This window comes from Petromyzon marinus, chromosome 35 (genome assembly GCF_048934315.1).
Source record: "Petromyzon marinus isolate PM22_M1 ecotype Great Lakes invasive population chromosome 35, UKy_Petmar_22M1.pri1.0, whole genome shotgun sequence".
Lineage (NCBI taxonomy): Eukaryota > Metazoa > Chordata > Hyperoartia > Petromyzontiformes > Petromyzontidae > Petromyzon > Petromyzon marinus.
Genome location: NC_133701.1, coordinates 7586415 through 7607736, shown reverse-complemented (window position 1 = coordinate 7607736; position 21322 = coordinate 7586415). Strand labels below are relative to the sequence as shown.

General features: G+C 44.7%; 1 protein-coding gene across 1 annotated transcript in view; it reads left to right on the top strand.

Annotated features, from left to right (window-relative positions):
- The first annotated feature begins 6826 nt into the window (after positions 1–6826).
- The window catches only part of LOC116948925 (ras-related protein Rab-3C-like), a 35408-nt gene continuing 20912 nt past the window's right edge, over positions 6827–21322 (top strand). The window contains exons 1-2 of the mRNA XM_032966195.2: positions 6827–7042; positions 16259–16494. Coding sequence (XP_032822086.1) covers positions 16270–16494 — 225 coding nt within the window. The 5' untranslated portion in view covers positions 6827–7042; positions 16259–16269. The remainder of the gene's footprint in view (positions 7043–16258; positions 16495–21322) is intronic.

Below are 21322 nucleotides of genomic sequence, written 5' to 3'. Positions count from 1 at the left end.
TATGCAAGAACCGTGCCCGCCTGGATTACAGAAGTCTCTATGCCTGCATTCAGAACATGAATAAAGGAATCTTGGTCCCTCACGACCAAGGTCTGCGCTCCCACTAAAGTCAACCCCCAACACACCTTATTCGAGGGGACCAATAATATTCTGTCCGTGGTCGCCTCCCACCCCAGCTGCTTACGCAGTCGCAGGGGAACTAAAATTTGGGCCTCAGGGGGGAATTTTAACAGTTCTCGTCACTTGGGCTTGGACTGTGGCGTAACCTGTGCAAAAACCGCGTCGGGGAGGACAGGAACGCCATCCACCGGCCTGATGGTAACTCAATACAGCCCTGATCAATGAGTATGTTCAAGGGCATCTTACCGACAAAATAAGTGCCTAATAGGCAGGGTACAGCAAGAGATGTAGAGACGAGTCTGGGCCCTGTCATGCGGATGCCACCAATACATATGTCCGCTGAAACCTGACCGATAATGCCCAGAGACCCCCCGTTTGCCGCGAAACATGGAACCACAACGGGACGCAGCGAACACGAAGAGGGTGGGAGGATATTAAAAATCATTTCCGAAATCATGGTTGTGGATGCACTAGTGTCAATCAATATCCACACCTCCACACCTTGAACCGTGCCAACGACAGCCGATGAAACCGCCGCTGCGGCGATCATAGGGTGATCCAGTGCTGACCACTGGCTATTTCCTTGTGGCCACCAGTCGTTCCACGCAACACGGTTTACACTGTTCGCGACTCAACCTGACTGTTTGGCCCGTGAAACAGACGCGGCGCACGAACGAGATGGGTGAAGTGGATGCAAGGACCGAGTGTGTAGTGCGTCGCGACCCGCCTGTGGGCCTAATGGAGTGAGGGGCGACCCGGAGGAGGATGATGACGCTTTGCGTGGTCCTTCCCCTTCGGCGTGGCAGCCCCTGGAAATGTGGCCCGGCAGGCCACATCTGTAGCAGAAGGTGGGCCTGCTCAAAGGCCGGGAGAAGGTCCCCCTCCTCGGATTCTGCAGCCGTGCCCGGCCGTCGTCGCTTGTGCCCCACTTGTTGTCGTTGAGCGATGCGCAGATCGTCTTCAGGTGCCTCCATCGTTGCGAGCGAACCAGTGCATGCCACCACCTCCACCCGCCGTTGCATGTTAAGGTGAGTTTGTAGGCACCGCGCGATTTGTAGTGAAGACAGTTCGTCGTCCTCTGTGGCAGGAAGGGTGACCTTGAGGTCCCGCGCCAGCCCCAACAACCGCTCGAGGACCAAGGGATCCAAGCCGTCCGCATCCATCCTCGGGTAGGCAGCTTGCGCCAGGGCCATGAGCGCACTGCAGAAGGCGAGGGGCATCTCGGCCTCCCCCCGCCGTCCCGTAGAGAACTTATGCCGTATGTTAGATAACTAAGTAAGGTGGTGGCCACCGTTCCAAACCACCTAACCACTTTAACAGAATCCCTATATGGTTGAACCAAAACAACCGACATGCCGTCGTGTCGTCGTGTACGGAGACTAAAGAGTGAGGACCGAAGAAGACGACTTCTTTCCCAGGTTGAACAGCCAGGCTCCCTCTCGGGGCTCGGCTCATATTTCCTGTGGCGTGATCAGGCACCGCCCCTGGTCACGCTCCCTTCTCGATCCTTCGTGATCCTTCGCGAGGACTCTGGGTCCACCTCACGTGGCCTGCTCACCCCATTCTAGGGGCCCCCGTTCCCCCTCGTCTGGTCACGTGCTCTCGCGGGTTCACCCAGACTGTCGTGTCCTGACCCGACCTCCGTGACATCCGGAATCTGCAATCTAGTGAGCCCTTGTGTATAGTACACCCACTGTCTCCAGAGAACGGCCCATTTATGTCGTTAAAATCCTTGCAGCGGCTTTTGGCGAGCCATTGAGCAACGACGGTCACTGCATTGCGCACTTTCAGATGCGCTTCTGAGGCAACGCTGTTCCTTCCAATATTATAAGGCCATTGGAGCTATGCAATTTTAAATCTAGATTAAATTGTAATTTATTTAGAAGTGCTTTTTGTGTTTACTTTGTTGTCCTTCCCCCCGCACCTCCGATTAGCATGGTTGGCTATGTACGGTGTGAAGGAAGTTCAACAAACATACATGTGGTCAAACATCCCCCATCACTCAAACTTCATCAAACAGTGGATTAACCAAACGCTGTATGTTATTAGTGTTTTTATTATGCTGTGACGTATTTATAAAACATAGCCATCAATACGGCATTGGTGTTTTTTCAAAAGCACACCTTTTAAGCCTCCCTAAAAAATAAAAAAAACATGGAAATTGAACACTATAAAATTGTTGCCCAACTTTCTTTGGCCTAACAATGCAATTGGCAAACGCTAAGTTTCAAGCAAGTTTCACTAGTGACTGATCCTTAGAACACCGAACAGCCTGCACACTACAGCGATTTGTACAATGTTTATTTACTGTCAGCATTTCAGGCACACCAATACTATTCCAACGCATTTGGGCGCATGAGCATAGAGGCATTACGCCTCAGATTTATAAAACTACCCCCCAAAAATACATATACCTACTATAATCACCCAGGAATGTCTGTCCTTAATGCTCGTGACGTCACTCCACATCGACCAGCCCCCCTCATTAATATTCATCAGCAGGTGACGTCCTCCAAATGGACATCCCCCCACCCCTCATTAATAATCATGAGCGGGTGACGTCACTCAATTTGGAGTAGTCCCCCCCTCACTAATAATAATGCACAAGTGACGTCACTCCACATTGAACAGCCCCTCTCATTAATAATCATGAGCAGGTAACGTCCTCCAAATAAGCCAAGAATGTCTGTGTGCAACGTTCGTGACGTCACTCCAACACGACGACCAGCCCCCCTCATTAATAATCATTATAAGATGACGTCCTCCAAATGGACACCGCCCCCCCTCTCCAGTAATAATAATTAGCGGCTGACGTCACTCCACATGGGAGGCGAGGCGCCTCCTCCCCCCCTCCTCGGCGTCAACTTACGTCACTACAAAGGCAGAACCCTCACGTCACGCGATCTCCGTAACGCTATTGAGACATCAAAGTAAAAAGGACGTCATGATGAACAAGGGATTATAACCTTTAAATGAAATAGATCTGTGTCACCGCGCCCTTACAAATTGCACACGCATTAATGAAATGAATATCACGTCGCGGTCTGCTTTTCGCTTGCAAGTTTCAGATGATTTACTGCAATAGACCCGTCCTTGGACGGGCAAAAGGCTAGTACAGAATAATCATGGATGAAACGCACTACTGTAGCACTTTGATAGATCCCATATGTTGTTGCACACTCGAAATGAAGGACGTGGGAAGGTGCTCCAAATCGAGGGCAAACACATTTATTGTGGTTAATCTGTAAAATGCAACAGCACGTGTGTCACACGCAGCAATATTCACCGAGTCGCCATTAACCACGTGACTGGTGTACACGTCCGGTTAATCAATAACCCTGCCAGCCCCCCACAGGCCCAACTCAGTCATCACATGCTAGTGTACACACGTGCATTGATGTACTGCACAGCACATTAGGACTTATTAAAAGAGTGATCCATTCCTAATGTGCCACACATAGGTTAAAGCCAGAGTATCACAAGTGTGTATTGCCACCAGGTGTGTGTCGGAATTGATATAGTTTTGTTCGGTTCAAACGTTGGTTTATCCTTACAATTCGCGTATCTTTAAATGTATTGAAAGGAAATAACCAAGGTGAATAACAATGAGGCATTTGGCATCATTGGGCATGGGTGGTGTGACCACTGTCGAGGGGGAAGAACGGAAAATATAAAGAAGGGTCCCAAAAACTATAGCAGCCCTTGGGGCGAACCTCAAACTTAAACCGGCTCTGCCCACACCTGTGAATTATACAGATCCATATCGCTTTTGTGGTTTATGTAGGTTCAACATCTCAAAGTAGTATTCGGCTTGTGGAAACTCCGACAAGTTCTCACTTGCTTTCGCGGATCACAAACGTGCCGCATGTATGTTATCTTGCATACATGTGTGCCCATGCATAGGACAAAGTGTGCATATTCAAGACGCGTTTTTTCGTATATATTTCAAGATCACTGAGCAATGTATAACACACAGCTTACGTTGTTCAACAGGGTCAAGTGTATACAATTTGTTTAAGGTATTTGTCTCGGAAATACTGAGCAAGCATGAAGCAATCATTCGACACAGTCCAGTACTTGACCCGTAAACACGCCTTGCCACCCATTAGGGCAAAGGGCATTGCAGTATTAAAACAGTGTGTTTCTTACAGTCATTGTTAGGGCATGAAGATAGATGAAGCCTAGAAGGGTGTGATCAAGCTGAAATGTTGTGCATCCACATTCCAAAGAAGTTTCTTTTATACAATTTATTTATATCTTGAGGGTGCAAAGAAATCCACTGAATCAGCAGTAATAGAGAACTGAAGATGCCCAGCTATTATATGGAATGTTTCTGATACCCTAATACTTCAGTAAAACAGTCTAATGGTTCACTGAAGCATTCTGCAAAGGTACATGTGCATACACGCGTGTAAAAATTAGACTAATTGTCATTGTGTTCATTTTTTAAAAATCATATTAATGTAACCCTATAGGTACAAAGCACGCTTAGGAAAAAAACGTATAATGACGTTATAATTTAGTATACATTGCATAACACTGTATTTGATTTATAGTTGTGTTAATTTAAACATCATTGCAAGAAACTGATAACACCACGTATGGGTTGTTATCAAGCATCATTACACTATATGCGCATGCCATATAGCCCCCCACATGTATACCCTACATGAACACTGTATAATGGTGCCCTCAAGCAGAGTTGTGTCAGCTGTTTTTCAACACGCTCAATTAGAGGAGAAACTCGTGAGAAAGGTATTTTTAGTTTTCAGGTTAGACCCATTTGCTCTATGATACTCTGTTTTCATGAAATATACACTGCATTGTGCTTATATAGGACCTAATTGTAGCCCAAGGAACCATAGGGATTTGTTAAATAAGAGCAGCGTTATCACTGAAAGTTAATAAATTGCGGGCTATTCTAAAGGAAGAAGCAATACAGCTCTGTAATGTAATGACTACACACAGGAAAGCCTCTAATAATGTAAGTCTCAATCTTATTTTAAGGAGGCTCATGCTTTGGATATTTGTCCGATCCGTTGTTGAGTATTTTGCATCTGGGAGGAAATTGGTGTGCCCAGAGAAAACCCAAGGATTTGAGGAGATAAGACAAAAATCAACACACCCCTAATGAGCAACACTTTATCTTGCAGCCATTTCCTGGCTGGGAGGTGACCAGATGGCAAGAAAGCAATAATTGTATATCCCCTTGTGTTCGTTGGGTTTTCTCCAGGTACCCGTTTCCTCCCACATGCCAAACACCCATTCGTGGAATTGGTTCGAACTTCCCAATGCAGGAGCCCACTGAAAGTCTCGAGACATCGTGAATACAGTGTTTATTTCCTGGCTACAGGGTTTATGCATACACTGTCACATATGCCACAACTTGTGACCGTGTGCTCTTTTATTATATATCCTTTTGCAGTCAATATTAGATTTAATATTATTGTAGCCCTCGTTGTTTTTACCTAAACGCGGTTCAATCATTGGCAGAACATTCGTTGGACTGTGAACACAGTATTGATGGAATATTTCTTGAGATCAGTTCATGTGCTGGGGCAGATGAATTGTGGAATTGCATGACTGTGAGAGATGGCAACGGGGTAAGATAATCCATAATATAGGTATTTTGGGTTATATCGCGTAAATATATAAATGTGTCGTTAAACCCGCTACCACCCGACACAGCCAATTAGTAAGGTTTGTAACGTAAACAGAACTTGCCAATTTGTTACGAGTACAGCGCACCGATGTGTTGGAGAGCCAAGCCACAACATTTACAATCTGACTCAGATTTACAATCTTACAATCTGACTCAGATTTACTCAGATTTACAATCTGAGTCACAGTCACAATCTGACTCAGATTGTAAATGCTGTGGCTTTGCTCTCCAACACACCAGTGTGCTGTACTAGTAACGAATGGCCATGTTCTGTTTACGTGACAAACCTTACGAATTGGCTGTCCGGTTCTGACGGGTTTAACGACAGATTTATATATTTACGCGATCTAACCCAAAACACGTGTGTTATGTGGTCGCAAAAGCCTACGTGGTAAACTGGGGTAAGAGAAGCCATTCATCAAGCAGTAGACAGACCAGACGATTATGATGGGGACTCATTGGGATGCAAAAAACAACTCAATGCATTTGTCAATTACACGGAGGCCTTCAAAGGGTTAGTTTTTTTATAATACGCGACGTTTCGGGCAATGGCCCTTGTTCATCGCACATTGAGATACAGTTGCATTTAGATGTTAAACTTTTACTGCAAAGTGCAAGTGCTGTATCTGTGCATTAATCTGCATTTAAATCGTTCAAGAAATAGATGGCATCACAGGCCAAAATGCACGTTTATTCATCATCGTGTGATGATGTCCTTGTTGAAGAACTGCTCATCAGTGGAGTGGCCAATGCGACATCAGTGTGTTGTAGAACACACACACACAGTGCACGTGCGTGTGTGTGTGGCAAGGCAGCAGGCATGGCAAGCAAGAGCAGGTGGCAAATGGGCACTGTGAACGTGAGAGAGGTGGAAACAAAAGCCGTGATAGTTCATGTTTTTAATCTCCATTATTATATTCGTATTATTCTTCGTCGCCTATTCCTCCTCCTCCAAGCTACGTGATTGGCTCGTTGCTGGGCAAAAAACGAAATGTCCGGGAGTTGTGCCCTGGCCAGCGATTGGCTGCGTCTTAGCCGTGTGGCTTTGTTCGCGCGCAGGAGTGGGAATTGGGGGGTGGGGGTGATGCGGTGTGCCGTGCGTGCGCTGCGTGAATCACTCGTGGAGCTCTCTTGAAGCCACCAACACAGCAGCAGCAGCAGTCGCCGACGCCGCCACCACCACCGGCAGCCAACGCGGAGACAAAGGGGAGCCACCACCACCACCATCATCACTGCGCTCAAGGACAAGCAGCACTCCTGGTAAGGACAATGATGCCCCCCCCCCACCACCCCCCACGTATCGCTCTCCCTTTGTGTTGTAGCCTGTAAGGCTTTACCACTGATTGGGTGGGAGGTGTCTGTTATCGAGCAGCAAACCTATGAAGGTACCGGTGCGGGCACACAAGGGAGGCTGTGTGGGTGGGTGACCAACAAACCACCCCACACCCAGCCGCCTTTGTCTCCCCATTGCTGCCGATGTTTAAACATCGGCCCAGGTGCTCGTTTAATAATGAGCCGACCGAAGGAGAGAGTCCGGGACCGGTGGTGGATGATGATTCGTCCCACCCGTGTTGGTTGTCGGTGGCCGTGAGCGGGGATCGAACTGGGGTTGGGCCGGTTTCGAAGCGCAATGTCGCTAACCACTGCGCCACCGCTCCCCTCCCCCCCTTGGTGTGAGATAGAGGTTGTGCACGTACACGGCGTTGTGATGTAGCAGCGATCTGCTCGATCGTAACTATGACGGGGTGTGAATGTAAATGATGCATTAAATACTCTGGTGTGGAGGCCAAATATGGCAGTGCGTTTATAAAATATAACGTAAGAGTCCCGTTGTAAATCTACTGCTGGATGAACGTCTTCACGCCGGTGATCGGTTCGGATGTTTCTCGCCACTGATGTTAGCCGTGGCTGGGAATCGAACTCAGGCGACTGGGATCATTCAATGTGTGTGTGTCCGTACACATTCCGTGTGTGAAATTTAATTTAATGATTTCGATCCTGTTCAGTCTATGCGGGGTATTATATTTGCTTTATTTTGTTATAGTTACGGCTGTGAGCGTTATGGCTTCACGTATAAATAACCCGTAGTTTATTCCATAGCCAATGTTGGCGTATGATGGGTCGATTTAAATAGCCCTTATCCTACAGCCCCGTCCGCTTCTATGGAATTCGACACGGAGTGGTGGCGCAGCAGTTAGCGCACCGCGCTCTACGAGTTCAATTCCCGACCACGGCTAACGTCAGTGGCGAGTGATGTCTGAACCGGATCTGTGTCCGCCACGCCTCGCCGTCGTTCGTGACTGACCAACAGCGGTGAAGCATGGCTCTGACAAACCCCCAGGACAGAGCCGTCGTGGGGACGCCTTCATCCAGCGGTGGATAAGACACGAGGTTGCACAATAACCGACTTGTGCTCTATTATACGGTTACAGCGTGCAGTGTAACATGCATTGTGTGTGTAGCCTATTGCCTGCATAGCTGGCATGTTTCTAGATATGATGGTAATTAAAATAATGTGCATTAGTGTGTGTTGATAATACAATACAATATAGACCACCTGCAGTACATGTTTGTATTAGTATATATCATATTCTTAACCTGCACATGTTGTCCCTACATTTCACCTTTTTGATCCACCGTAAATAAATCTCCACGGTATAAAAACTGTACCCTTAATGCATACAAGAGGTGCTTTGACATGTAATGCTTACGATGTATTTTAGCATATACACCTTGGTGCGTGTTATAACGAAAGACAACGTGTACCGGGATGTGTTTAAACTTTGCATATCGCTTGCTCTGATATGCATCAGAAAACCTGGACGTTGGTGAAAAAAATGCAAGAATAGAACCCAGAAAATTGCAAACAAAACCTAAAAATAATCGTCGGGAGAGGAACTTTTCTAGGAAGAGCATTGAAAGACGGAGAGAGAGAGGGGGGGCGACGGGGATTAGAGGAACGTGCGAAGGTTAAAGACGGACATTGTATCGACTCTTTGGTTCTATTGGGTAAAGTCACATAGGTGAAAATAAAATAACAAAAAAATTAACAGTGATTTTTTTGTTAATTGTGATTTTTTGTTATTTTTTTTATTTTTTTGCTGTTTTATTTTCACCTACGTGACTTTACCCAATAGAACCAAAGAGTATGGATCCTAGCAGTCACGAAAGCTTTAAATCTAGAATCGTATCGACTGCTTACAACAACAACAAAAATGTCGAGTAAGATTTGGGCAGGGCACATAGCCGGAGGGGATAGGCACCAACCGTGGTGGTCGAGGCTAAAAGACGGGAGGGAGTGGCAGAACAAGGAGGCAAACGAGGCCCGAGAGGACGTACATTGCGGAGATGGAGCGAGGACATAATCCCCGTGCACAGGAGCTGTATGGATTGTTACATCACAAAGCCATGGTTGATGGCTTGACCATACTGAGTGCAGAACAGTTTGGTATTGCTGCACTCTGCCCTCTATTGCCCTTAATGCCAATTACACCTGTATTTGGATGTTATGGTAACCGATCTAAGCACTGTCCAGGCTCGAACCTGCTTAGCTTGCGAACTCCGACGAGACCCGGTGCATTCTGGGTCATTTGTGCGTAGGCATAACCTTCCCCGAGCCAGTTGTGGAAATTCCACATTCATATGGCAGGGCGGCAGTATATATCTATGGCACAATCACTGTGGATTTCCCCAGAAAGTGTTGCTCATTGTATTTACACCGGAGGGTTGATGGGCTGACTTGTGTTAACATAACGCTCATTAAGCAATATGTGACGTGTGAATACACACGTGCTACAATATATTCTGCTCTGTTAAATGACCTTTATATATACTCTGCGCACCATATGCAATAAATGACATGGGGCGTAGTACGGTGGTTGATGTGTTTTCATGTGAAAGCTGCCCAACATGATCTCGGTCAAGGGCATTTAAAATCATGCTGTCGAGTGTTGGCAAGGGGAATCACTGGTGCTCGTGTGTTGTGCAGCATAATTGTGGATTGCAATGTCACGGTGTCCTCGGTGCTCCTTGGCGAGGATTATACGTGTTCTTGGCCTAGGGGCATATAATAATAAAAAGGGTTAAGGGATGTCAATGTTGTGGGTTTAGTAACGAATTTGCGTGTTTTGTTTAGGTGACGAACCTTACTAATTGGCTGTGTCGGGTGGTGGCGGCGGCGATCTAACCACCCAAAAAAAAAACACTTCTGGAGAGAGCATGTTTGCTGAAGAGACGGAGCGATGAAAGCAGCTCGTCTGGAGGTGTTAGCTGGATGATGAACATCTCATGATTATCGGAGGTGATGGCGGCTTGGAGAAGGATTCATTCAGCATTTGATTGACCAATGATGATGAATGGGGATGAACTGCAGGTGGATTAGGTATGGAAGGGGGATTCATAGAGGTTAGCCCAATTTATGAGACGATTTAAATTGTGCGCGAATGAACAACGTTAAGGCAGATGTCTTGTTTTACACATCAACAAAGGAATAGCTCCAAATAAAAAAAATGCCATCATGTCCATACCTCTCCAACACTTTTTATTCATCGCCAGATCCCACATCTTCCACACAGTAAATATGAGAATTCTAAAATCTACCATAACGTTATCCCGCCATCTACTCTTTCCCTTGGTCACCGAATTCATGGACACCACTCCACTGTCTGTCTTGGGAATCGACCCTTCCTGCACATAGTCCCACCCATTGCATCCGTTTTCGTCTAATTATAAGTAATGGGACCCTGGCAGATGAGCCTAAAGTAGGCCAACAACACCCACAATAGGGGAGTGGGACCCTGGGTAAATGTCAATAACTAAAGGCAGATGAGCCTCAAGCAGGCTAATATTATCCACAACTACTGCGAATGAATGAGTGGCTACACCTGGTATATTGTTCTGGTCATCAACTACCACAATGTCAAAGGAATGACTAGAAATGCATACATATAGGGTCTCTACAATAAAGTAGACCAGTTATGGGACGTTTTGCCTGTGATTCCTGTTACTTGGGGCAACAAAACGGTCAATGGAAAATCTCTATCCATCCCTCTCCGATTCCTATTCTTGATTATCTGTATTTTCCCAATAATGCATTGTAAATCGATTTACATATTCAAATATTTTTACAGATAAGAGGAGTTATTTTTAGATGTCAGAATCTCTATTCACACTGGAGAGATCTGATGAACTTTACAGTTCTATTTCACAGATGTCCAGTAGGGGCGGGTCAGAAAGTTACGATGTGCAGTGTGGTTCGCGTCGTTATTTTAATTAAGTGGCAGTTGAGATTTTGTTATCCAAAATATGCCTGCAATGTTTAAACATTGTTTGCGTGCTCTCATAATAACCACTGTTGACAAATGTTATACCATGTATCGATATCATAGGCTTATGAGACGCGCCATGTCATATTATTGTCTTAATATATATTACGTTATACTATACCACAGTGTCACATATAAGCTCCTGTGGTTTTCAAGTGCTTCGGGCATGCATGCATTAGAAGACGTGACGAGCATTGATAAAGTGTGTTTATATGCTGTGAGTGTACATGCATACACAGTTCTTAAATTAGAACACAACGGAAGTCATTTGTAAATAACATTAAAATGCGGATGCAAGGAGAGTGGATGAGCTCTGGGTGTGCTGGGTGGATGGTGATGGACCATCGATCAATAAATTAGCATGTGCACCGCTACGGATGCCGAGTGTAACATTGAGTGGGTATTTGATTACTCATTTTAATCTGATGGCTTAACTCAAGGCATTTAAAGATCTGCACTTTCACCAACACTTAAAAATATAACATTTATTTTGGCGAAAACTTCCAAATATTATCATTCGTACACAATACTATACGGTATATTCGATTTCACAAAAAACCGGAGGCATACTAAAATTGACTAGGGACTTCTGCAAGCAGAAATTAAAATTGGCAGTTGTGGTGCTAATCTCTTGGTATTATCGTGTGAAATTGTGGTGGCTAGGGCAGGCCTTCATCCGGCAGTGCATTCATCGTGACTGATGAGGCTGAATCTGTTGGCAGTCCTGCAGCAATGGTGGAAATGCCAAATTTCTACCCATAGGACTGGCGCTGTTGGTATATCACGAAATGGTGGATCCTCACAGGTTGCTGCTTATTTCATTGACCTTGGAGACCTGCTTATACATTGTAATTACAGATTAATCTTTATTTTTTGCGATGTAATCTGCACATTTTATTTTCTCTTAGCCAATAATTATTCACAGATAATCTAGAGGCGTCCTGCAATATAGGAAGGGGAGAGCCTCCGATTATCGCGGATAATAGGAAGAATAGGGGTGCAGTTAAGAGTTTTCACAAACCCTAGAGCTCCCGTGGATAATAGGAATCGTGGGTAATATGGTCACAGATAAGATGAGTTCTGTATAGAGCACTGGACTACAACTGCATCACGTGATTTGACCGAAGCTGGGAATTGAAATCATTAGTTCCATTGATAACCCAAGCTGCTCCAGCACCTTGGCAGAACAGGCACGAATGTTAGTAATACACATTTATATTTACAGCCGCTGCTGGTTAAAAGTCTACCCGTGCCATATTGGTCCTCGGGCTGGTTTTTGACTATTGTGTATTTCACCTGGCTACTCATTGTGAGCTGAAGGGAAGGGCCCAGGACTAATTCAGATATCACCCGTCGCTGATGTTAACCGTGGCCAGGACTGAAACGAAGGTCCACCACGTTCAGAGCGCACTTCGCTAACCACTGCCACTTCTCACTCAGAAACCAATTTCCACAGAAATATGGAAAGTAAGTGAAAACGCCTGCTTTTGTATATATGTAAATTATTGTACAGTAACACCAACATCTATTGTCCAATATTGCATGTTTGTGGATATTGTCTGAGCACCTTTTCTTGTTTTCATAATATTTTGACCACCGCAAGAAGGACACAAGCCATATCGCGAATGGTGATGACGTTGGCTCAGCAATCGCCACCGCTGGCCTAACATGTCCTCTGGCATGATGTGTGCTGTGCACATTGCGGCTTGAAGACGCTGTGCTATTTATAGCACCAGTGATAGTGGTGGGTTCTGCGCTGGAGCTGTATCAGCAGTCCAATGGTGACCATAGTGACAGTTGCCAAGGCGATGACAGAATGAAGCTTGAACATACCTAACTGGGAAGGTTATAGAGGGGGAAACATAACAGTAGAAGCTGTACTGTGTAATTTTACGGTGAGGATTTTAATACATTTTATTGGAGTAATAAAAGACAAAAAATATATAAATCATCCCTGCTGTAAAGATCACACACTCACATTGCCACTTGCTGGGTGCACTAACCCAGCATGTTTATATATTTTTTTCACGTGTTCATTTATTTAACTCATTCGACAGTCAATGCATCTGCAGATTTGTGAGTGTCTTGAAAGTGAAATTATTTTTCGTAATGGAACCTTGGCTACACAGGCAAATCAAAGTGATGGGACTTGTGATTCATATTTATGGGCTACTCAGCCATGCATAGCCATACACTGAATGAGCTACACACAGCTGGTCCTTGTTTTAAAATTTAAGTGACAATAATATCGAGGTGGCTGGGTAGCTTGGAAAATCTAATGCCCATGGTTTTTGACCTCGGAACACCGAACCAATATTACTGCGTGGGTTAGTTGTGCTCTATAGCGCTCTCCCTAAAGTGTTTTCAGGTTGTACGGCATGCCTGAAATTTCGTTCCACATGCTGGGAGATTTTTCGGGGCGTTTCGCTCCGAGTGCTAGGAGCACCTCTGTGAACTGGAGACAGCGTGCCGAACAACACACGGTACAACCCAAAAACCCATCGGTACACAAAACTTAAGGTCCTGGGTTTGATTCTGAAGGTGCCGTCCATTTGAATCCCCCACGCCTACAGTGAGGGGAAAAAGTGTTTGATCCCCTGCTGATTTTGTACGTTTGCCCACTGACAAAGAAATTATCAGTTTATAATTTTAATGGTAGGTTTATTTGAACAGTGAGAGAGAATAACAACAACAAAATCCAGAAAAACGCATGTCAAAAATGTTATAAATTGATTTGCATTTTAATGAGGGAAATACGTATTTGACCACCTCTCAATAAGAAAGATTTCTGGCTCCCAGGTGTCTTTTATACAGGTAACGAGCTGAGATTAGGAGCACACTCTTAAAGGGAGTGCTCCTAATCTCAGCTTGTTACCTGTATAAAAACACCTGTCCACAGAAGCAATCAATCAGATTCCAAACTCTCCACCATGGCCAAGACCAAAGAGCTCCCCAAGGATGTCAGGGACAAGATTGTAGACCTACACAAGGCTGGAATGGGCTACAAGACCATTGCCAAGCAGCTTGGTGAGAAGGTGACAACAGTTGGTGCGATTATTCGCAAATGGAAGAAACACAAAAGAACGGTCAATCTCCCTCGGCCTGGGGCTCCATGCAAGATCTCACCTCGTGGAGTTGCAATGATCATGGGAACGGTGAGGAATCAGCCCAGAACTACACGGGAGGATCTTGTCAATGATCTCAAGGCAGCTGGGTCCAAAGTCACCAAGAAAACAATTGGTAACACACTACGCCATGAAGGACTGAAATCCTGCAGCGCCCGCAAGGTCCCCCTGCTCAAGAAAGCACATATACATGCCCGTCTGAAGTTTACCAATGAACATCTGAATGATTCAGAGGACAACTGGGTGAAAGTGTTGTGGTCACATGAGACCAAAATGGAGCTCTTTGGCATCAACTCAACTCGCCGTGTTTGGAGGAGGAGGAATGCTGCCTATGACCCCAAGAACACCATCCCCACCGTCAAACATGGAGGTGGAAACATTATGCTTTGGGGGTGTTTTTCTGCTAAGGGGACAGGACAACTTCACCGCATCAAAGGGACGATGGACGGGGCCATGTACCGTCAAATCTTGGGTGAGAACCTCCTTCCCTCAGCCAGGGCATTGAAAATAGGTCGTGGATGGGTATTCCAGCATGACAATGACCCAAAACACACGGCCAAAGCAACAAAGGAGTGGCTCAAGAAGAAGCACATTAAGGTCCTGGAGTAGCCTAGCCAGTCTCCAGACCTTAATCCCATAGAAAATCTGTGGAGGGAGCTGAAGGTTCGAGTTGCCAAACGTCAGCCTCGAAACCTTAATGACTTGGAGAAGATCTGCAAAGAGGGGTGGGACAAAATCCCTTCTGAGATGTGTGCAAACCTGGTGACCAACTACATGAAACGTCTGACCTCTGATTGCCAACAAGGGTTTTGCCACCAAGTACTAAGTCATGTTTTTGTTGTATACACTTTGCAGAGGGGTCAAATACGTATTTCCCTAATTAAAATGCAAATCAATTCATAACATTTTTGACATGCGTTTTTGTTGATTTTTTCTTGTTATTCTGTCTCTCACTGTTCAAATAAACCTACCATTAAAATTATAGACTGATCATTTCTTTGTCAGTGGGCAAACGTACAAAATCAGCAGGGGATCAAATACTTTTTTTCCCTCACTGTATGTTATTACATCACTAATGCTCTCAGTCCAGTCACCAATTGCATAAAAAATGGTAACAAAGTTAATTTAATTCAGTTCATTGATAATGCCACAAATTAGGCAACCTCACGGTCATCATTTGACTATTATCCAAAGAATACACATGGTGAAATTTTAAGGTCATGATAGTTTTAAAACCTACGGCTTATTTACGGAATATTTCAGTGGCTGAACACAATGTAATGCACCCACCATCCCCCAACATTTATTAAAAAAAGCCAGTTTGGCTGAGTGTCCAACACTGGTATTTTATGAGCATTTATTCTTTTTAAAGAAAGGCAGGCATATTTTTAAAATCATAATTGCAGCCCCAATCCATTGATAAACTGCCCAAGTATAATGCCACTTCATGATTATACTAATGATGACCCACATCTTGGTAGCATCTGAAATTGAAATGTACCATCTGAAATTGTGGAACTGCCCATATGCATTCTCTGCGAGGGTTAAAATTGCGTGCGTCTTCTTCCTCTGGGGAATTAACCAACGGAAGAAACATTGTCAATTCTCGGCACACGTGTATAGGGTGTGTGTGTGTGTGGGGCTTACGGTGGAGCAGCAGTATATCGGTTAGCGCACTGCGCTACGAATCCGATCCGAGTTCGATTCCCGATAACGGCCAACACCAGTGACAATCATCTGAATAGGTTCTGGGCCTCCCCTAGGTCGACTCTGCCTTAAATGAGTACCTGGTGCGGGGTGTAAATATCGCCACCAGGGAGAAAAAGGTGGCTAGCATAGTGTTTGGCCACCCACCCCCTTGTGTGCCGTTTACAGCCTTCATAGCTTCTCGCTAACAGCACTTGCCCCAGCAGTCTGTTAAGGCTATACGGGCGATCTTTTCCTCTTGTGGCTGGCAGTGCCCTAAGCGTCACGCCCGTCGGTTGCTTCTGAACGCTCAATACCAGTTGCTTAATTCGTACCCACAGGGTGTACAATCATGGCGTCGGCAAGCGAGCGCTACGGACCCAAAGACGCGGCGGACCAGAATTTCGACTACATGTTCAAGCTGCTCATCATCGGCAACAGCAGCGTGGGGAAGACGTCCTTCCTTTTCCGTTACGCCGACGAGTCATTTACCTCGGCCTTCGTGAGCACGGTGGGCATCGACTTCAAAGTGAAGACCGTCTATCGCAACGAGAAGCGCATCAAGCTACAGATCTGGGTACGTGCTATGAAATCGTCATTCGTCTCCTCGTACCACCGTCATGGTCATCGTCATCACATCGCCATCGTTACTATCATCATTGCCGTCATCATCAGCATCATTGTCATAATCCTCATCATCATCATCATCACCTCCTATTCGCCCGGTTGGCTATGTACGGTGTGAAAGAAGTTAAACATGCATTCATCGTTGTAAGCGTCATCGTCATCCTCGTCGCAATCATTACTCTCGGACACATTTCTGCTGTGCTTTTCACACTGATGGTGAGTTATTGTGCCCATCAACAAAATGCTGAAGCGCACCTTTAAGGCTTTGTCTTAATAAATGTGTTCCTGGAAAAATGGCTATTGTGACACGGACAAATGAATTAACATTTAACTGCATTCTCGATGTAATGTGATTAGATGTTGTGTCTTCAAGTGTCTAATGGAGGAAGACCACAAATGTGTTATTTTTCATATGAAATCCACTGAAAGGAAAATGCTGTAATGTGAATTCAATCAATTTTATATAGTTGGCATGCCCTGACTCCCATATATATCTCCTGCATACAAAAGAGATTGCACTCTAATGACTGAAATTAGGTAATTACTGCACTCCGGAGTACAATAGTATTTAGAAGCCACGGATTTTATATAATTGTCACTTAAACCATGCAATGTGACAAATACCGCACTGCTTGTGCTTTTGCTACAGGACAATAATGTTTAGTTCTATATAATAAATAGCATCATCGTTTATGCAGATTGTATTTCACAATCGCTGAGGAAACACCAGTTGGAAGGCAGCCAGGCGGTTGAACCTGTGCCAACAATTGCCCCATGCTCTGCAGTCCTCTATCTATTAAGATTATTTGAACCTTAATCCGACCGCCACTATCCGCCCTGACCAATTAACTGCCCACACCCAGTGCAGTATTTGTGCCTGGTGTAACCTTAATTTCCATGAGATGTTCATTACGCTATCCTATGTATCGAAAACCAATATTTCTTCAATTATTGTTCCTCAAACAATGTAGTATCACAAATTGTGTGCCGCATATCCTTGGGGTATGCTTGGTCATGGATATTATTTTGGAATGAGATTTGTTTGATTAATAAGGAGGAGATCCAATCCTTATTTGTAAGTTACTTGTATTCTAAAATGAATTCATTTAAGTAGACAGTACAAAAGGCTTGAGTACCATTTTGTTTTGACACTCTCACTGTGGGATTTGATCATTCTCCAATACAACACAGTAGTTTTTGACAGACAATCTGTGCAGCGGCATATGAGAGCTCTCATCTTGAATGCATGGACCTTCTGTTTTCTCTACAAAATGCAAAAAAAATTCCAATCATCCCACTCAGGACCCTCCTAACAAGAGGACCCTCTAAAACCCAATGAATGATGCCTGCATATGAAAGCATGTTGTTCTCGTGCCGTACTGCGATAAGAACTCGGCCACTTGAGTTTGATTTGAGACCATGCATGGCTAACGTCAGCGGTGAGTGATGTCTGAACCGGTCTCGGCGTTTCTACCATTTCCCTAATACACACCGGTGAACATGGTGAATTACGTGTGACCATACTTTACCATGCTGGTCTGGAACTCGCATTGCAAGGGGAGGATTGCATCCAGGGGTGGTTTAACGGAGAGCTTTACAAATTCTGAAATTATTCATGACATTGGGTATCCAATCTTTCTCTGCTGAGCCACTGTGTAATTGCATTACTGACAATTAACTGTCACAGTTTGCAGTGGCCTTCAGCAGTAGATTGACAGAGGGGGCTATACATAATTATATATAGATGCACACTTCTGTATAGCCTGCATATATACTCTTACATGCACTGTAGACGTATGCAGAAATGGTGAAATGCATTTTATGTGTTTCTGGCCTGTCGCTTATCGCTATGGAAACGTGGCAGCTGTGCACTCTCGTGTGGCTCTACCCACTAATGCAATTGGGGGCCTTGGTGAAGCTGGCCGGAGCTGATGGGGAGCAAACACACACACACAGACACTCTCCCAAGAGCAAGTGTCATTCAGTGAAAAAACAAAACGGAGTGCGTGTATGTGCTCCGTTTTATTGACTGAAATGGCACAGCAAAGGTCAGCGCCGTTACACGCGACAGGAAAAACGTAGAAAACAAAGCGAATGCTGAATAGGTTTTCTATAGTGTGATTAAGCAATGTTTTAAGTTGATGGAGGCAATTCGTTTTAAAACGTGGCATCGATCATTTATAGCGGGGTTAAACACGGCCTCATTTACATGACATCAATACGTTGTGTTCTGCATGATAGAAAAGGGTGCCCCTGCTCATATCGCCAGGAATGTGCCCAGTCTCAGCAGATCCTGGAAGCTAAGCAGGCCCAGCCTGGTCAGTGCTTGAATGAACGACCGCCATGCATAGCACAGGTGTCATCGGTAGCTTTCGGGTCTATGTTGTCAGAAGGGCAGTGCAGAATATCAATTATTGAACTATACTATGCTCCCCACAATCACAAATTCATATGGAACAGTAGGATGAAGTATGGTGACGTAATGTTTTGATCTGTTAAATGTACATGTTTTATAATGTTATATTATGTCATTGTAATATAGTATGCATAAAATTTGCATCCACAGTGCGCAACACAGATATCATTTACTACACATGTTATCGTGTGACTGCCAGGCTACAAAAATGGCGCCAAGAGATTCCTAACAAATGCATCCATGAGTCATATTTAATTTAAAATTGCTTCCTTTGTCGCACACGAAGGACAGATTTTCACTCGTGAGCCATTTTGCGAGTGAAAGGTTGAGTCGGTGCCGAAATATAAACATAACACACGAATTGACTTCTTTGTTTTCATCTTTAGCCCACTGGTGTAATGACCACCTGCAGTCCGCAGCACTGTTTAAAAGTAACAAGGAGCCTAGCTTTAATTGTTCCTGCTAATTAATGTGTACGTGCTTGTGGACGCGCAAAGTGACATTGTGCAATTACCGAGCGGCGGAACAGTGCCAGTAATTTTAATAACATCTACGTTTAAGAAATTAGGATTACGACAATTGTGGCTGGAGCGATGACACAGTGGTTAGCGTACAGTATTAGCACTGTTAGTTTTTGATGCTGGTAACATCGGTGCAGAGTGATATCTGAATTGGTCCTAGACTTCCCCCTCCCCCACACTCCAAACTCCCATATGGTCTAGTAAGATATGTAGATGAGAGCTAATCTATTGCATTATTAATTTGTTCGTTTTAACCACACTGTCACTGAATCACCGCTTCATAATGGTGCCTCGAAATAACATGGCATCCTTCATATGATGCTTTTTTGTATAATCAACAGTGTTGGATATACACTGCAGTGCTATTGATGAGGATTATCCAGAGCCGATGATTTACTTAAATGCACCTGAAGCTACAGATTCTACGGGCGCTGGGGAGTGTGGCATCGATTGGGGTCGAAATAAAAATGGGAAGGTTGAGCCCTGCAATTTGCTGATTCGCGCAAACACTCGAGGGTATTTGGTCTCCTCTTTCACGTTCGTTGGCCAGACATGTGCTGATTGACCTGCCGATTGAATAGCTGTGGTGCATCCATTTATAGCGCTGGGTGGCCAGAGGTTGAGGGGACTTTGAGAAAATCGCATCATTGTTTCAACTGCCACACCGGAAGATGTCATCGAACCGGTGACCTTTTGCATTCAAGTCCAGTGTGAGAACCATTACACCGCGGCATCTCTATATTTGGAGTAAGCCACCTTTTTAATATCCTGTCATGCCAAGGCGTGAGCTATAAATCTGCCTACATTTTTTCACGGTGTGGATGGATTAGAGAACACGCGCATTTTAACGACATGATTCACACTTAAGAAAAGTAAGTGGGCTTGGGCAGCACAAGTCCCTCGAAGAGATGATGGCCAATGGTGAAGAATAATGATGCAGTGGCGGCCACGGAATGGAATGCATCTCAGGGGACATCTACCGAGGAAACGGAGCGATGGAATCTGTTTGTGTGCAGGTGCTTTGCGTGGATTTATTACATCATGGGGTTGTTGAGAGTTAATATCGACGGCTTGGGGGGAGGCCTCTATCCAGGAGTGGATTGATCATGGCTGCTGCTAATGATAATGATGAATGGACCACACACTGTTTTTTTTATGTGCCCCGTATAATGCATCAATGTAAAAACAACAACTTGAAAGTGCATATTTAGAGGATGACCGGTGGATTAGGGTGGCCTAATCCCATTGCAGGAGGCTGAGCCGTTGGGTTTTAATCTGGGCATCCTCCCGTGATTAAGCGGAGTTGTCAGGCCTAGTGAAACGCAACGCGTCTTATCCACGTTGAAGTAGATGTTTGTTGGCACCTGCGAAAATTCACGGAAAGGGGTCGTTTTGTCGTCTATTAGAAGCAGACTAACAGATTGAAGTGCCTTTTTGAAACCTGAACTTATAATGAGACAGCAACACAACAATCCCACCTAAAAAAGGCCTTTTTAAGCTCCTGTGAAACGTGGATCAGAAACGTGGACGTTGATGAAGAAAATTGAACAGATTCTGACAAGTGAACAAAGGAGCATCGAGAGTTGCATATATGGAATTACACTGAGAGACTGGAAGCAGAGTGGAGGGAAATGTGTTTCGTAGGTTTGCACTAACTGAATATCTATATGAATATGTAAAAATGTAATTTAGCCAAATGCAATATCTGTTTCTTTAACGCAAGCCTTACGTTATTTTTGGTTGGCTGAACATAACCTTTTGTCCTTGATTTTCGTTAAATAACACTAATATGTTAAGTAAAAAAAAAAATCATGAAAACACGGGTCATTTTATCTACAGCA